The sequence below is a fragment of the Stegastes partitus genome, unplaced genomic scaffold (assembly GCF_000690725.1).
Source record: "Stegastes partitus isolate 25-593 unplaced genomic scaffold, Stegastes_partitus-1.0.2 Scaffold1361, whole genome shotgun sequence".
Lineage (NCBI taxonomy): Eukaryota > Metazoa > Chordata > Actinopteri > Pomacentridae > Stegastes > Stegastes partitus.
In genome coordinates, this window is record NW_007579092.1 from 41,139 (window position 1) to 55,930 (window position 14,792).

Genomic DNA, 14,792 nt, shown 5'->3' on the forward strand with positions numbered 1-14,792 from the left:
CAATTAACCTCAGCATGTTTCTGGACTGTGGGAGGAAGCCGGAGAACCCGGAGAGAACCCACGCTGCACGGGGAGAACATGGAGACTCCACGCAGAAAGATCCCGGGTGTCCTCACCGGGATGCAAACCAGGCAACGGTGCGAACCACTGAGCCCATTAGACGGCTCAAAGGAAATCAAAACTCAAGTAAAGGCTCTTGATAAGAGTACTTTATGACTCAGCTGACCTGGTTCTGGTTCTGGTTCTGGTTCTCAGCAGACCGCTCCAGATCACCGCCGCCCCGACTGCAGTCGCTCTGACCCCTTTAGTTTTCAGCCGGGCCCCTGAAGCAAACAAAAAGCCTGAGGATCTCAAAGTGCATATCGGTGTGGACATTACAAAGAGGTCAGAGATACAGCACAGCCAGGAGAGGGTGTCCAATCCTGGTCCTCGAGGGCCACAAACCTGCATGTCTTAGATGCTTCTCTCTTCCAACACACCTGATTCAAATGATCATCCCATCATCAAGCTCTGCAGAAGCCTGATAACGATCCTGATCATTTAAATCAGGTGTGTTGGAAGAGAGAAGCATCTAAAACATGCAGGATTGCGGCCCTCGAGGACCAGGATTCGAAGCTAAAACAGGAGTGATGTACTGGTGTCTGTTACCTCACAGCTGCTCTAATCTGATTTCCTGTCACAAACGACATTAGGATCATCAAATCAAATCAAACTTTATTTATACAGCACTTGTCATACATGTAGCAACGCAAAGTGCTTCACAGCATTAAAAACATTATCAAAGAAAAAAAAGTACAGAAAACCCGTCCCTCCCCCTCCATGTATACACATGCACATATGGCTACGCACACACACACACACACACACACACACACACACGCACACGCACACAAACACACACACACACACACTCTCACCACTGACTGTAGGGACACATGGTACTGAGGCTTGTGGAAAACGCTACCGATTGGGGCCGTCCACACCAGGAGGGGTCACAGACCCTGACAAACAAGGGGACCCCCACACCGAGGTGGGGAGCCCCTGAACCAGCCGGGCCGAAGGGACCCACCGACAGAACCCTCAGCAGCAGACCGGACCCAGCCCCCCCCGTGTGGAGAACCCCCCCCCAAGGAAACACTGGAGTTAAATAAAAAAGGCTCGATGGAAAATAAAATGAAAACAAAAAGAGGAAAATACATAAAGATAATAAATAAATAAATAAATGATAAGAACATAAAAAATTTAAAAAGCCAATTAAAAGCCTAAAAAGGTGCATCTTTAACCTTCTTTTAGGCAAGTTGTTTGTGTTTTTGTGTTAAATTTCAGCTGGACTAAACGTCCGATGTGGTTTCTAACTGGCTGTGTTTTATTGTTGTTCTTCGAAGCCGGCGATTTTCAGTAAACCTGCAGATCAGAGAGCGGCTGCTGTTGCTGTTGAGGAACCTAAAACCGAAGCGTGCGTCGTTTCCTCCTGCGGGGATGATCGCAGGGTTACGCGCCGCAACAAAAAGGACAGTTTGCTCTTGTCGAGCTCTTGATACCTTTTTGTCTGTGTGGGAAGTGTTTGCGAGAAGTTGCAAATGGATTTCTGATTTGGGAAATAACATGTTTGTCCACTTGCTGGGAGACAGTCGTGTGGGTGTAGTTCAAGTACGGAGCAGCCCGGCTCAGCTGTGGGCGTGATGAGGACAAACACAGAAAACAAGGGGTGATGGGTCGATTTCAGGAAAGCAGACAAGTTGCAGAAAGACGGTTTTAAACATGAGAGGCGAACAGATTTGCCGGCTCCTGCTATTTGGGAGACGGCTTCACCAAAATTGTCGTCTATTCAGAATGAAATTGAATTTTTGGTATTTTCTGGCCGAAGAGGGTTCGTAGAGAGTCGAGGAAACCTTAGAATAAAAAAACGGAGACTCTGATGTCAACAGGCCTGTTATTGAACAATCATCTCTGATTGATGTAAAATTGCTTCAAATGGAAAAAAGTCTTGTTTTATTTTCACTGCCTCACATCTGCCGCATGTTTTTCTGCTACTACCTTAGTCGTGTACTTTGTAGAAAGTCCTCTGCAATTAACTTCATGTTTCTGTCTTGGCTCCGTAGAAAAAAGGTTTCAGCTTCTCCAGAAAGGTCAGCGCCACAACCAGGCCGTCAGATTGTTGTTATTACATATACACCGATCAGGCACCGTATTAAAACCCCTGACAAGTGAAGTGAATAACATTGATTATCTCGCCACACTGACACCTGTCAAGTGGTGGGATATATCAGGCAGCGAGGGAACACTGGGTTCTTGAAGTTGATGTGTTGGAAGCGGGAGAAATAGGCGGCGTGATGAGCTGAGTGGCTTTAACGAGGACTGAACTGTGGCGCTGGACGACTGGGTCAGAACACGTCCGGAACAGCAGCTTTCATGTGCAGAAGTTAGTCTCTACTCAAAGCGGTGTGACTGCTGATGTTGCAGAGCTAAAAGTGTAGTATTTCCATTTGAGTGTACAAAAGTATCTTTAAACTTCCTCACTAAATGGGTAAATGCTCCATCACTGGAGCATGCTGGGAAATGGACACCGCTGCCAAACCGGTTCGAGAAGTTTCTGTCAGTGTCTTGAAAACTTTTTGTTCGAGTTAAGCTGAGTAAGAATTCAGTCGTTCCTGTAATAGTTGTAGAGCAGCGCTAGTGGAAGTGTAGCGGTTGTGTACTCTCTTCTGCGTTGTGAAACATTAAAAACCCAGACCTCGTGTCTTTTGGTTCCAACCAGCCGTTTATTTTCCCAACTTCTGGACTTCTGGACACACATGGAGACGGGACACACAGCAGTCACGCGGGGCTCACCCCTCAAGTCAGCAGGGGCCCGGCAGCGGGCGTCAACATTACATCCCGTCCCAGTGGGGAAACCAGTACATTATAACATTACAAATAAGGCAAACAATTGTATCATAAAAAGAGATGGCAAGTGGAATCATTAACTCCGCTACATAAGCTCACACCATACATGTGGTGTGTGTGTCAAGTTTTTAAAGGAACAAAATGTGAGATTTTGCATTTTTCATGAAGCAGAAAACAACTGTCGTCTCTGTAAACGGCGTCCTCCACAGAGGACAAGGCCACACTTCCTCTGTGTTGGACCTTCCTTGTTCTTCTCCTGTAGTTTTTGTGGTTTTGTTTCGATGTGATGTGAGAATCTGCAGCTCGAGACATTCGTCAGTCACCGCTCTTTCCTTCAGTCTGAACTCTCTAAAAGAGGAAAACATCAAAGTGATATTTCAGCAAGACACTTTTCTGGTCCGCTTTCATTATTCCTGTCATGTACTTAAGGTATTTGTTGGTTTAACATTCCCCCCCACAGGAATCATTAAGGTTTCATTTCATCTCCCTGCATCTCCTCTAATCTGATTCCTCCTGCCCACGCCGTGGGTGTTCTTACTTAGAGCCTCCTGCATGTGTAAGACGTGTGAATCCACAGAGCGCTGTGACGAAGCATCATTGCCTCGCACGCTCGCTAAGTTCAACCTTTCTCTTGAATCTAAACAATTATCCACTCTAAGTAGAGTAATTACAGCGTCAATACTATTATTTATCCCTGCAAGAGAGCCGGGAGCTTTTATATTCACGTCTTAACAGCTCGCATCAGGAGAATGGCCGTGAACACTTAAATGTGACACGACGAGACTCAAACAAACGCTGCTAATTTTTTCATCACGAAAACACACAAGGTTAAGATCACAAATTTAATGAGTTGGAAGATATTGCCTCCACGTTCACCATGCGAGCTGTCACATTCCCTAACATTTAAAAAAAAATAAAACTCTAACATTTAACAATTACCAGCTTAAAGACTGCAGTATTTATAGAGACAAAGGCTTCACATTACAGTAATCTGTCAATACTGAAGACGCCCCCAGACCGAGCTGTCAGGCGGCCGTCACTTCCTGCGATGTCAGAGGAGGGTCGGATGGCTCTGACTCCATTTAAATCAGGAAAGCTTGATAGAAGTAAACACAATCGCACATGAATCTCTAAAGAAATTGTTGGTTTAGAGACAGATTATTATTTTAGAACTCTTTGAAAAGTGATTTACTCAAAGGAAATGAAATATTCTAATATTCTGACATACAGGACTTCTGATTTTCATGAGCCACAATCATCGACTTGAAATACTTCACGAGTCTAGAATATACTGAATGTGAACTTTCTTAAATAACTGCTCAAAATTTGATCATAAAAGGCATAGCTGGGAGTGATTTCTTTTTTGATTTATATAATGTCATAAGATCCCAATCTTCCAAAGAGTAGAGCATCCGCCCATAATTCATGTGATGGAGGGTTAAGCTCATAGCCTCAAGTTGTACACTGCATGCTAATGGCAGTAATGAGACTTAAAAAATAAAAGCTAATGAGTGTTTCTGTCGCTGGGGCAGACCGTAGTCTTGCCACCGTGTTGTTTTTCCCACTGGGGAAGCTGCATTTGAATAGCCGGAGTGTTCAAGCTTTCAGGAGACCAGCAGGAGCTCCTATAACCCAATTGACTGACTGATCAATTACAGCCCTGCGTGTTTGAAATGACTGATATGGGGAAACTGATTGACAGTCGGCGGGTAAAAATAGACCCTCCTTGGAAACACTGATGGAGGCTGAAGTGGGAGGCTGCGGGTTTTCCCTGCGGAGCTTTCAGCTTCGTGTGCGGAGCGGCGGCGGAGTCGTCTCATGCTCTCTTTGAACATTTCAGGTTTATTTGGATTCTGAGCTTCATATCTGGATTGACAAAAGAGAATTAAAAGAGGCAAAACAAAATAGCGAGCTCATCAGTTATTCATGAGCCTCCACTTCTTATCTTTTGAAGTCGATTCCTCTTTTTTTTATTCTCACTTGGGACTTGTCTTTTTTTTTTTCTCTCTTTCCTCCTCCTCCTCCTCCTCCTCCTCCTGGATCTTGAACGATCCCCTCCTCCCAAAACCTCCTCCACGTGAAGACACGATGCTTGTCTCAATTTGAGCGATTTGTTTACCCTGTGAGATGTTGGGTTTGTGGTCGTCTCTTGTGACAGCCTCTCCTGGGATTAAAAATACTTTCCCAGATATTAGTCCTGACGCCAGGGAGGAGCGATGACAATGAAACAGTTCTGTGTTTGACTTTCTTCTCCGTTTCTTTTTTGCACCTTCCTCAGATCTCGCGGATCGGCCTGATTGTTCACAAAACCAAGACGCAGGAATTCCAGGTTCTCGCGGGCTCAGCAGGGTTTCTGATGGCCGCCTATTGTGTCGGTAAGAAGCTCTAAAGCAGGACTAATGGTGCTGCTGTAGGAGCATGTTCTTTACAACCAAACTAAAAGAGTTCACCGTGTTGTTGTTGTTGTTTTTTTTTTTTGGTATAATTTTCATTTTGATAACTTGTCAACAACAAGGAAGTGCTCGCCTCCAGCTGTCAACACAAAGCCTCACGTTCTGGGCCCACTTCCTGTCGCCGTCTCAGATTTCGCACACTGTCCAGATGAGCGGCTCTCTGGAGGGATTGTGTGTCACCGTCTACTGCAAAATATTATGGATTATCTTGATATTGAGGCGCACAGAATGCATGTCCTCGTGCAAACAGTACATACTTTACAACCAGTTTTATCCCAGAACAACATCCAGGTTTCATTTCACTGCAAAGCCAATTAGCAAAACTATGGGAACCCCTTGACATGGGAAATCCATCACAGAGAACAATTAGTAATCTTTAATTATTTTGCATCAGTTTTCATTATGATGCAGCTGATAAGACTGCACTTTCCCGTTCACCCTGTGGGTGTAGCTGCAGACACACCTCTGGTGGAGGTTCGGCTCAGGGGATCTGCCTTTTACACTGGAAGCTAAAACGTAGCTGTGAAAATGGTGCAGAATGTCAGCGATGGTGATTAAGAGTCATAAACATATGAGATACACGAGAAAGATTTTGGGTAATTACAAAAATGAGCTCACAAACCTGGAGACTAATTGTCTGAGTAGTTCGTTTACACTAAACATCATCAAGTCCCCCGTTGTAAGTACAGCACAGTAACTAATCTGGTAAACAGACCTCAAGGATAGAAATAAACATGAATACTTTGATACAATCCGATCTCACTGTTACGATCCAGCCTCCAGGATCAGCTGGATGTCACTACAAACCAGATGGTTCAGGTAGTTTATTGCTCAGTAACATAAATGAACACAACTGTGACGATACAAAAGAAGATGGTGGATGTTGCTACGAATCAAAGAACCAAACGAAGGCTGACAGAGTAACTAAACTAAACTAAACTCTTTAGCCGAAACCTACAAGCAACATCCATACAAAACAAAAGAAACTAAAACAAACTGGTGCCTCCAAACACAGAATACGACGACACAGGACACGAGGAACTTCCTCACAAAGTTGGGCAGCTGCTAACGGGAGTCATCGTCTCCACTGAGAACTTCACACCGAGTCAGCAGCTGCCAACAGAAGCTACATGTCCACAAATTCAAAAGTCACAAAAGAAGAGGCACCAGGTCTGAGTGTTCACACTGAATCCCAGCCAGCCCCGACTGAAAGGCTGCCGGTGGACTTTATAGCCAGGTGTGGTGATTGCTGAGGTGGTGGAGGAGGAGTGGTCCAATGAGACGTGACCGGAGGCGGGACAACAAGGGCCAGAGTGCAGGGCTGTGTCCGAAATCACCCACTCATTCCCTCCTCCCTATATAATGATCGCTATGTAGGGAGCACCTCTGCAAAGTAACACTTCAGCCACTACTCCAGCTGTTAATTACGTCGCTCGTTAGCCGCGATTTGTGCTGCAACAGCGTCGTACAAACACGTCAAATTCCCAGTTTATTGCTAAGAAATCAAATTAAATCAAGTTTGTTGTCATTTTGCTGCACATACCAGATGAGAGAGCGTTTCTTCAGGATCCAGTAACTTAAAGCAATTTAAATAAAGTAGTGTTGTATGTGCACATCAAAATCCAGCGCTGCAATTTTAGCCACGTTCACTGTCCAGGTAAAATAAAATTTAACAAAATAAACGGGAATTTTTTGCACTCTTGTTCGTCTCGTTTCCTTTTGCACAATGCATGATGGTCCATATCGCTCGGTTAGTGACCATCAGCTGTGCGCTGCTTTTCACGGTGCATTGTGGGATATTTTGAGTGCACTACATAGGGTGTAGCGTTTGTAACTTAACATTCAGACACCCCTACTATGCCCTGTATAGTGCACTATGTAGGGCATAGGGAGTGATTTCGGACAGAGCCCAGGTCTTCAGCTCCGGGTTAATTAGCCGAGATGACTGGCAGCTGGTGTCCGAGCTCTCAGCCCCCCACAGCTGGACCTACACCGGTCATCTCCACATGCAGTGGTCACAAGTCCACATGACAAAACGGCACAAACACTGAGACCCACAGATCTGATAAGGAAACGTTTATATATATATACATGAAACATATGATCTCAACTTCCAGGTGCTGCCAGATCGACACGAACCACATCCCCTCACTTTTCTATTTGTATAAGGAATCGCTCCTCTTGCATTTCCACGTCCCGGCCACTTGTGTTAACTGATCAGACGCTTCTGCTCGTTCCAAAATCCAACTTAAGAGCACTGGAGGATTTTACAAGTCTAGTTGCTGCCTCGAAACTTTGGAACTTTATCCCCCTTTTTCATCTGAGCTGCTTTGACCCAGCAGATAGCAGTAGTAGTAGTAGTATGTAATTTATTTGATTTTTAGTTGCTTTTTCACTACATCAGCCGCAGCATTGACACCAGAACCGGCCTGAGCTACACAGACCGTGTCCTGTCCAAGAACGTGTCCTGTGGTATCAGGGCACCGGGATGTTAGCAGAAGATCCTTTACGTCGTGGAAGCTGCGAGATAGGATGGATCAGATTACTTCTTCCAACACTGATTTGCAGAATTTGGAGGCCAAGTCGACACCTTGGACTCTTCCTTTGCTTTGTGGTGCAGTTCTGATGCGTCCCGATGGGCCAGCGTTGGTGCTCTGTTGGATCCGTGCAGCTCCATACGCAGCAATCTGTGGAGCGCTCTGTCACAGCCAGCTGTCGGGTTTTCAGCAGTTTGTTCTACAGAAACTCTTCTGTGGGATCGGCCACAAAGGCCAACCTTCACCTGCAGCGGTTTGGTTCTGGAGGTTCTGTCTCTAGTTGTCCTTCCTTGGAGCACTTTTGATAGAAATGAACCACTGTGTACCAGGAAACTCCCCCAAAGACCTGATGTTTTGGAGATGCTCTGACCCGTCGTCTAGCGTCACAGTCGACCTTCTTCACAGCAGTGAAAGCAGCAGCGATGTGAAAGAGTAGATAAACATAGGTGTGACTAATCATGTTAATTAAGACCGTACCTGAATAGAACAGAACCGTCATTAATGTCATCAGTAACACCTGTGTTTACCCACTCGAAATGTACGCCATAAGAAAAGGTCTGTTTGGTCCTTGTCAGACTCTCTCAGATCCACACGCTCGCTTGTGTTTCCTGCTTCCAACACATCAACTTCAAGAACTCGTGTTCACTTGCTGCCTGATATATCCCCACACTTGACAGGTGTCACTGTAGCGAGATAATCAATGTTATTCACTTCACCTGTCGGTGGTTTTTAATGTGTCTAAGTATTCACTGTGTAGCTCCTGCAAAACCTCCACAATGAAACCCGGTGCATGCAGCATATGCACCACTTTCTGATAACAATCCCACAGTGTGGCTGTCAGAGATAACGCATGAACAGAAAGTATCCAAAATCTCATTTTACTGCTCACGATGGAGTAAACGATGGAGTGTCCAAGTACTGACTGAGCTGCTGTGGAGCTGAGAAGCACCAGAAAGCATTTTGCATCCCTATGATTCCAAGACGGGCTGCCAGGTGGCGCATCAGTTGGCGTCCCGGTGAGGACACCCGGGATCTTTCTGCGTGGAGTCTCCATGTTCTCCCCGTGCAGCGTGGGTTCTCTCCGGGTTCTCCAGCTTCCTCCCACAGTCTTGAAACATGCTGAGGTTAATTGGTGATTGTAAATTGTCCGTAGGTGTGAATGTGAGTGTGCTTGGTTGTCTGTCTCTAAGTGTAGCCCTGTGATAGACTGGTTACCTGTCCAGGTGAACCTGCCTTCACCCTGAGTCAGCTGGGATAGACTCCAGCCCCCCATGACCCCAGTGAGGATTAAGCGGTGAATAGATGATGGATGGATGGATAACTCCAAGACTAAATATTCCATTAATCTTTTCATAGACACCATCAGGTGATCCTCCGCAGCTTCGATCAGATTAAATCATGATTCCAAAATATTACCACCTGCATCTGGGGATTTTTTGGTATTTAACAGAAGTTAGCAGCTTTTAACAGTAACTGGAGGCTACAAGTTGTGCTTAAAAACACTTTGTGCATTCTGAATTTGCTCTCGCTTTGATTCGAGGCCTCTAACTGGATCTTTTGTTGTGAAGGCAGATTGGGTTCATGCATCTAAATTTGCAATTTAATTCTGAGAGTAGATCACATTCACACACCAGTGGCCACAGAGCTGCCATGCAAGGTGCTGCATGCCTGCCACTGGGAGCAACTTCAGGTTCAGTGTCTTGCCCACGGACACTTTGGAGGGAATCGAATCGCCAACCTAGCGATTAGAGGACAACCCGCTCTACCACCTGAGCCACAGCCATGTGCCAAAATGATTAAACACACTCTCCCAGAATTAAAACTGAAATAACTTAAACTGAACAACTGAAATTGGAGTCCTGCATTTCCACATCAGGCAACACGAGCATTTTTATTCACATTGTCTTTGAAGCGGGCTTTGGCTTTTTCCTTCATAGGTGAGTGTCCTGCTTTCACCTCCCTCCTACGTAGAACTGGTTCTGAAAAACAAAACGCAAATCATGCAGCAGACAAAGTTAGAAGATGAAGTATATTTTTCTCCAGAGCCCTTAAAGCCTAAACCATATTTCTCAAACACAGAGGGTCGTCTGCCTCCAGCGTTGAACCAGCAACTCCTCTTCAAACTTTGCAATTGGTGCACAAGAGACGCCCAGATCTTAATTTGCTGTCCTGCCTCATCAGCTGTTGTGTATTTTCATTTAGAGTTCTCTCATCCTGTGGGGAAGCGTGTAGTTTTTAATTTGAAGTTACAGTAAATTATAAAACAGGAGCAATATTTTCGCTGCAGGAATATGAAGGGATGTCTTCTACCTTCTCGGTATGTCGGTCACGTACAGCGTACTGTAAGCTTGGATTAGATAACACGTCTGGGAATAGGCATCAGTATGATGCTCAAGAACCTAATGAGTCATGTTCCTCCACTGCCAGCCCTGTCAAACTCACCGTCTCCCTCACACACACACACACACACACACACACACACACACACACACTCCCACGGCTCTCTGATCTTTGATCCCTGACATGTTCTCATCTCCATAACTAAAATATACAAGTAATTGGTCTTGCGAGTCTGTGTGTGTGTGTGTGTGTGTGTGTGTGTGTGTGTGTGTGTGTGTGTGTGTGTACGCGTGAGAGCGCCGCAACACACACTGATTGATATGATAATGTCTTCATGCTGCAAGCGTGTGTCCAAGTTTTGATGTCCGAATTCTTGCTTTCAACAGCCCCCACAAGCGATTCTGAGCCGGGCGGCCTGTCTGCGTGTCAGTCACAACCTCACAGAGTTTCGAGCTTTGATGGGAGTCTGTGGACTTCATCTTCTCGAGTTTGCTAAAGGAAAGGTCTCGGATTGGAGCTGAAGCCGCCGGTGTTTATTTGAACTCGGTAAACTGTACCTTGTGTGGTGACTGTGAATGCTTTTGCACAAGCGTGTTGGGATAACTGGTGGTGATGTTGGCGTCCTAAGTCACACAGTGGGAGAGGGAATTTTTATTTTATCATCTTTGCTGTGGGGCTGCAAGGTGGAGCGGTGGCTAGCATCGTCGCCTCGCAGCAAGGAGGTCGCTGGTTCGCGTCCTGGTGAGCTCACATGCGTGGAGTTTGCGTGTTCTCCCCCCGTTCAGCGTGGGTCCAGAAACATGCTGAGGTTAATTGGTGATTGTAAATTGTCCGTAGGTGTGAATGTGAGTGTACTTGGTTGTCTGTCTCTAAGTGTAGCCCTGTGATAGACTGGTTACCTGTCCAGGGTGTAACCTGCCTTCACCCTGAGTCAGCTGGGATAGACTCCAGCCCCCCACCACCCTAGTGAGGATGAAGCGGTGTGTAGATGATGGGAAACCAGACCAAGATCTTTTTTGTTTAAATCTTCCCAGCTCGACGAAGAACGATTAAAGCAAAAAGTCTCAAATGCTTTTTAGAATAACATCTCAATAAAGAACATGTCTTTGGAGGAGGGCATTAATAGATGGCGACCAAACCAGCAATGCTGCACTACGTAATATGTGCTGGTGAAGCTTTTTGCAAGTGTCTGCGAATTAAGTGTTTAACTTGCTGCTGCGGCACGCGTTGGTTATTTTTCACTCTTAAAAAGACTTGACCGTTTAGCCCTCGTTAGCAGCTGACAGTAATAATTCCACCAACGTTATAGGATTTGATGGGTAATGTCAGCGGTTGAAGCAAATACTGAATTTTATTTTATTTTTTTTTAATAGCGTTTTGCATTTAGCGCAGATCTTTCTTTCTTTCAAGGGATTATGTTGAGCTGCTTTTAGCATCTAACAGCAGATCACACCGTGTGGCTGTCTTCACCTCAGACAGGTGAGCTGTCACGCAGAGTCACACTTTTTCTTCTACTTAGAAACATTTCTTACGTATCTGCTGTCCTCAGGTTGAGCCCTGAACTCTGCCCGGGACGGTTAGATTATCATCACAGCATTTACAATGTTTAGGAAATCATAAACAAACGAGGCTGCTGCCTATTGGGACACCATGACGAGCTGCTGTTAGTTTAGTCTTCGGTTAATTACCGTGTTATTATGTCACTTGGTGCACTTTCCATTCTGGTGTGTACAACCGATATTGCAGCTCTCTGGGTTTGTCTAAATGAAGCCGTGAGGAATATGAACATAACCGTGACCTGTGTGTGAATGACAGAATGCTGCTGCTTTAACAGACTGGTGAGGCGGCGATGTTACGCATCACGTGTCTGGAAAAGGGCTAAATACACATTGAGAGTGGACCACAAAACATAAAACATGAAGTAACTGCATATTCACAGTCGGTTGGCAGCGTGGATCTGTTGCATTTATGAACAGCGGCGGCGCAAGTGGGCCGCGGTGTGCTGAGGGCATCCCCACGGAAATCAGGAAAGGGAAAGAGACAACAGAGACTGATAGAAGAGGAGATACCATACCTTCTGTGATTGTAGACAGTGTGATACTGCTGCACAATAACAGCTGTGGGGAGGGATCCAGGGAGCTCCTGTGAACTTGCTGTAGTGTATTTTACAAAGACATAGCTGCAGGAATTACTGTGGGTCCCGTCATTACCAGCTTTCAGACGGTTCGGGCAGACGGGGGAAAACAATCTGAGTGGCACAAAGAGAGGACTGATGGCTCTCCGATTTAATTAACAACAAATGGTGCCGCTCTGGTCGGATTACTGTGAAAAATGATTCCATGTCGAGGGAATGTGTCCATGCTACATACATGCCCAGGAAGCTGTCATGAGCCATCTCTGAGCCATGCACCCCACTACTTTCTCCTCTCTCATATAATTTTACAACTTCTGAAGTGTTCAGCGACTGTGTAGCTTCGGGTAGAGCCAGGCTTGCTGTTCCACCCTGGTTTGGTTGTAGGTAGCTGCCTCCCGCCCATAGACTGTATAAAAGATGGACGTAGGAACCGGCCCTGAAAAATGAAGCCGACCCAGAACCTAGTCCTGGCTCCAAAAAGCCTTGGCTCCCATAGACTGGAATTGGAAAAGAAGTGATCACAGATCATGAAATACTGCATTCCTCCAGCTCAGGATGTTTTTCTTATTAGTGTTCATGGTCACATCCAGAGATCAGGTGGCCGATCTGAAAATAAATCAATACTGAATTTTTTAAAAATCGTCAAAATTTTGCGATCAAGGGGCGTGGCTGGCTTGATTGACAGTCGGCAGCGACCATACAGAAGAAGCGAGCAGAAGGCGGAAATGTGGGCGGGGCAGAGAGGGCCCGCCTCTCAATCCGTCTGACCAATCGCTGCTCCTATGGCTCCGCCCCCCCTTTTGCGTCACTGGCTCCAAAAATCCAAGATGTCAACCAGGAAGTAGCAAAACCCTGGCTTCATGTTCTCAGAGCAGAAACCAACGGGTGACGTCACGGTAGCTACGTCCATCTGTTATACAGTCTATGGTCCCGCCTTCAGATACACACTTAGTGAAGAGTCATGGTCTAAAAAAAAGTCGATTTATTACATTTCTCAGATTTTAAGCTGTATCTTTATGATGGGGCTGCATGGTGGATTAGTGGTTAGTGCTGTTGCCTCGTAGCTAGCAGGTCGCCGGTTCACGATCTTTCTACGTGGAGTCTCCATGTTCTCGTGGGTTCTCTCCGGGTTCTCCGGCTTCCTCCCACAGTCCAGAAACATGCTGAGGTTAATTGGTGATTGTAAATTGTCCGTAGGTGTGAATGTGAATGTGCTTGGTTGTCTGTCTCTAAGTGTAGCCCTGTGATAGACTGGTTACCTGTCCAGGTGAACCTGCCTTCACCCGAAGCAGCTGGGATAGGCTCCAGCCCCCCTTGACCCTAGTGAGGATTAAGCGGTGTAGAGATGATGGATGGATCTTTACTCTCAACACTAAATGGAAGTCCAATGTAATACCTCTTCTAACAATCAAACACAGACGTAGTGTTTTCTCTTCTTTTTCTCTCTCCGAGTGTTAAATGATGATTTAACGAGTGTGAATATGTTTATTTCCTCATCTTACCTACATTCTGATTTCACCGTTCTGACACTTTTCCTGAGCGTTTTGCGTCGGTCTGCCTCACCCGGAGTTTCTCTGTTCACGAGCTGCCACTCGCGGCGCAGCGAGGAGGCCGGCTGCCTGTCTGTCAGTCAGCAGCGTTAGTAAGCTGCTGTCAGCCGTGTGATCTGAGCGGTGGCAGGCCGCAGAAACATAAATCAGACAGAAAGTCCGCCCATCAGCAGCCAGCAGCAACAACTCTAAGACCGCGGGCGGAGGCTGTCTCTCTGCTTTTCTTCTCCGGCAGACACAGACAATGAGATGTCACACTGAAAAGCCATGATATCTCGTTGCCTGGGAAAAAAAAACAAAAAACGGATGTGTATCTAGCTCCGTAAATAAAGAAATAAAATAAAACAGACATCATATGAAGCGCTGCTGCCGACTGATCTGACAGGAGAGAAAAGAGGAGGATGGAGAAAGGGAAGGCTGGACTGCTGTCTCTAAAATGACGTTTGTATGTCTTTGTATTGACAATTGAAATGCAAAACCCGGACAGTGATGGATGGCTTTATTTAAAGACAACATGCTGCATGTTCAGCATAAAATCAGCCAGGAAATATACGGCCGTCCTTCCAGCTCAGTTTTATCTGCGTTCAGCTGTGCACTGAATTCTGTCTGCAGATGATATATTTAGCGATGCTAAGTGCGAGGTTGAGCGATTGCACACAGAGTCGTGGTCAAACGGGATTTCTCAGACCACCTCCTTCAGCCACTTAAAATCAGAATGTCCGGGCTTGTTTACAGGAATCTGAACTTCAGTTCACACAAATCCTGCAAGATGGCTTCAGTATTTGGCACCTTTTAATAGCAGTTACCAAACCCTTTTTTGGCCTGTGGCTCCTATAAACAATACTTCTGATCGCCTATCTCATGTTCTGGCCTCGCTGTGAGCTGGACAACC

The 14,792-nt window shown here is 45.8% G+C and overlaps 1 protein-coding gene across 1 annotated transcript in view; it reads left to right on the plus strand.

Annotated features, from left to right (window-relative positions):
* hoga1 (4-hydroxy-2-oxoglutarate aldolase 1) overlaps window positions 1-14,792 on the plus strand; it is a 28,576-nt gene that overhangs the window by 9,106 nt on the left and 4,678 nt on the right. The window contains exon 4 of the mRNA XM_008298938.1: window positions 5,165-5,261. Within this exon, the coding sequence (XP_008297160.1) occupies window positions 5,165-5,261 (97 nt within the window). The remainder of the gene's footprint in view (window positions 1-5,164; window positions 5,262-14,792) is intronic.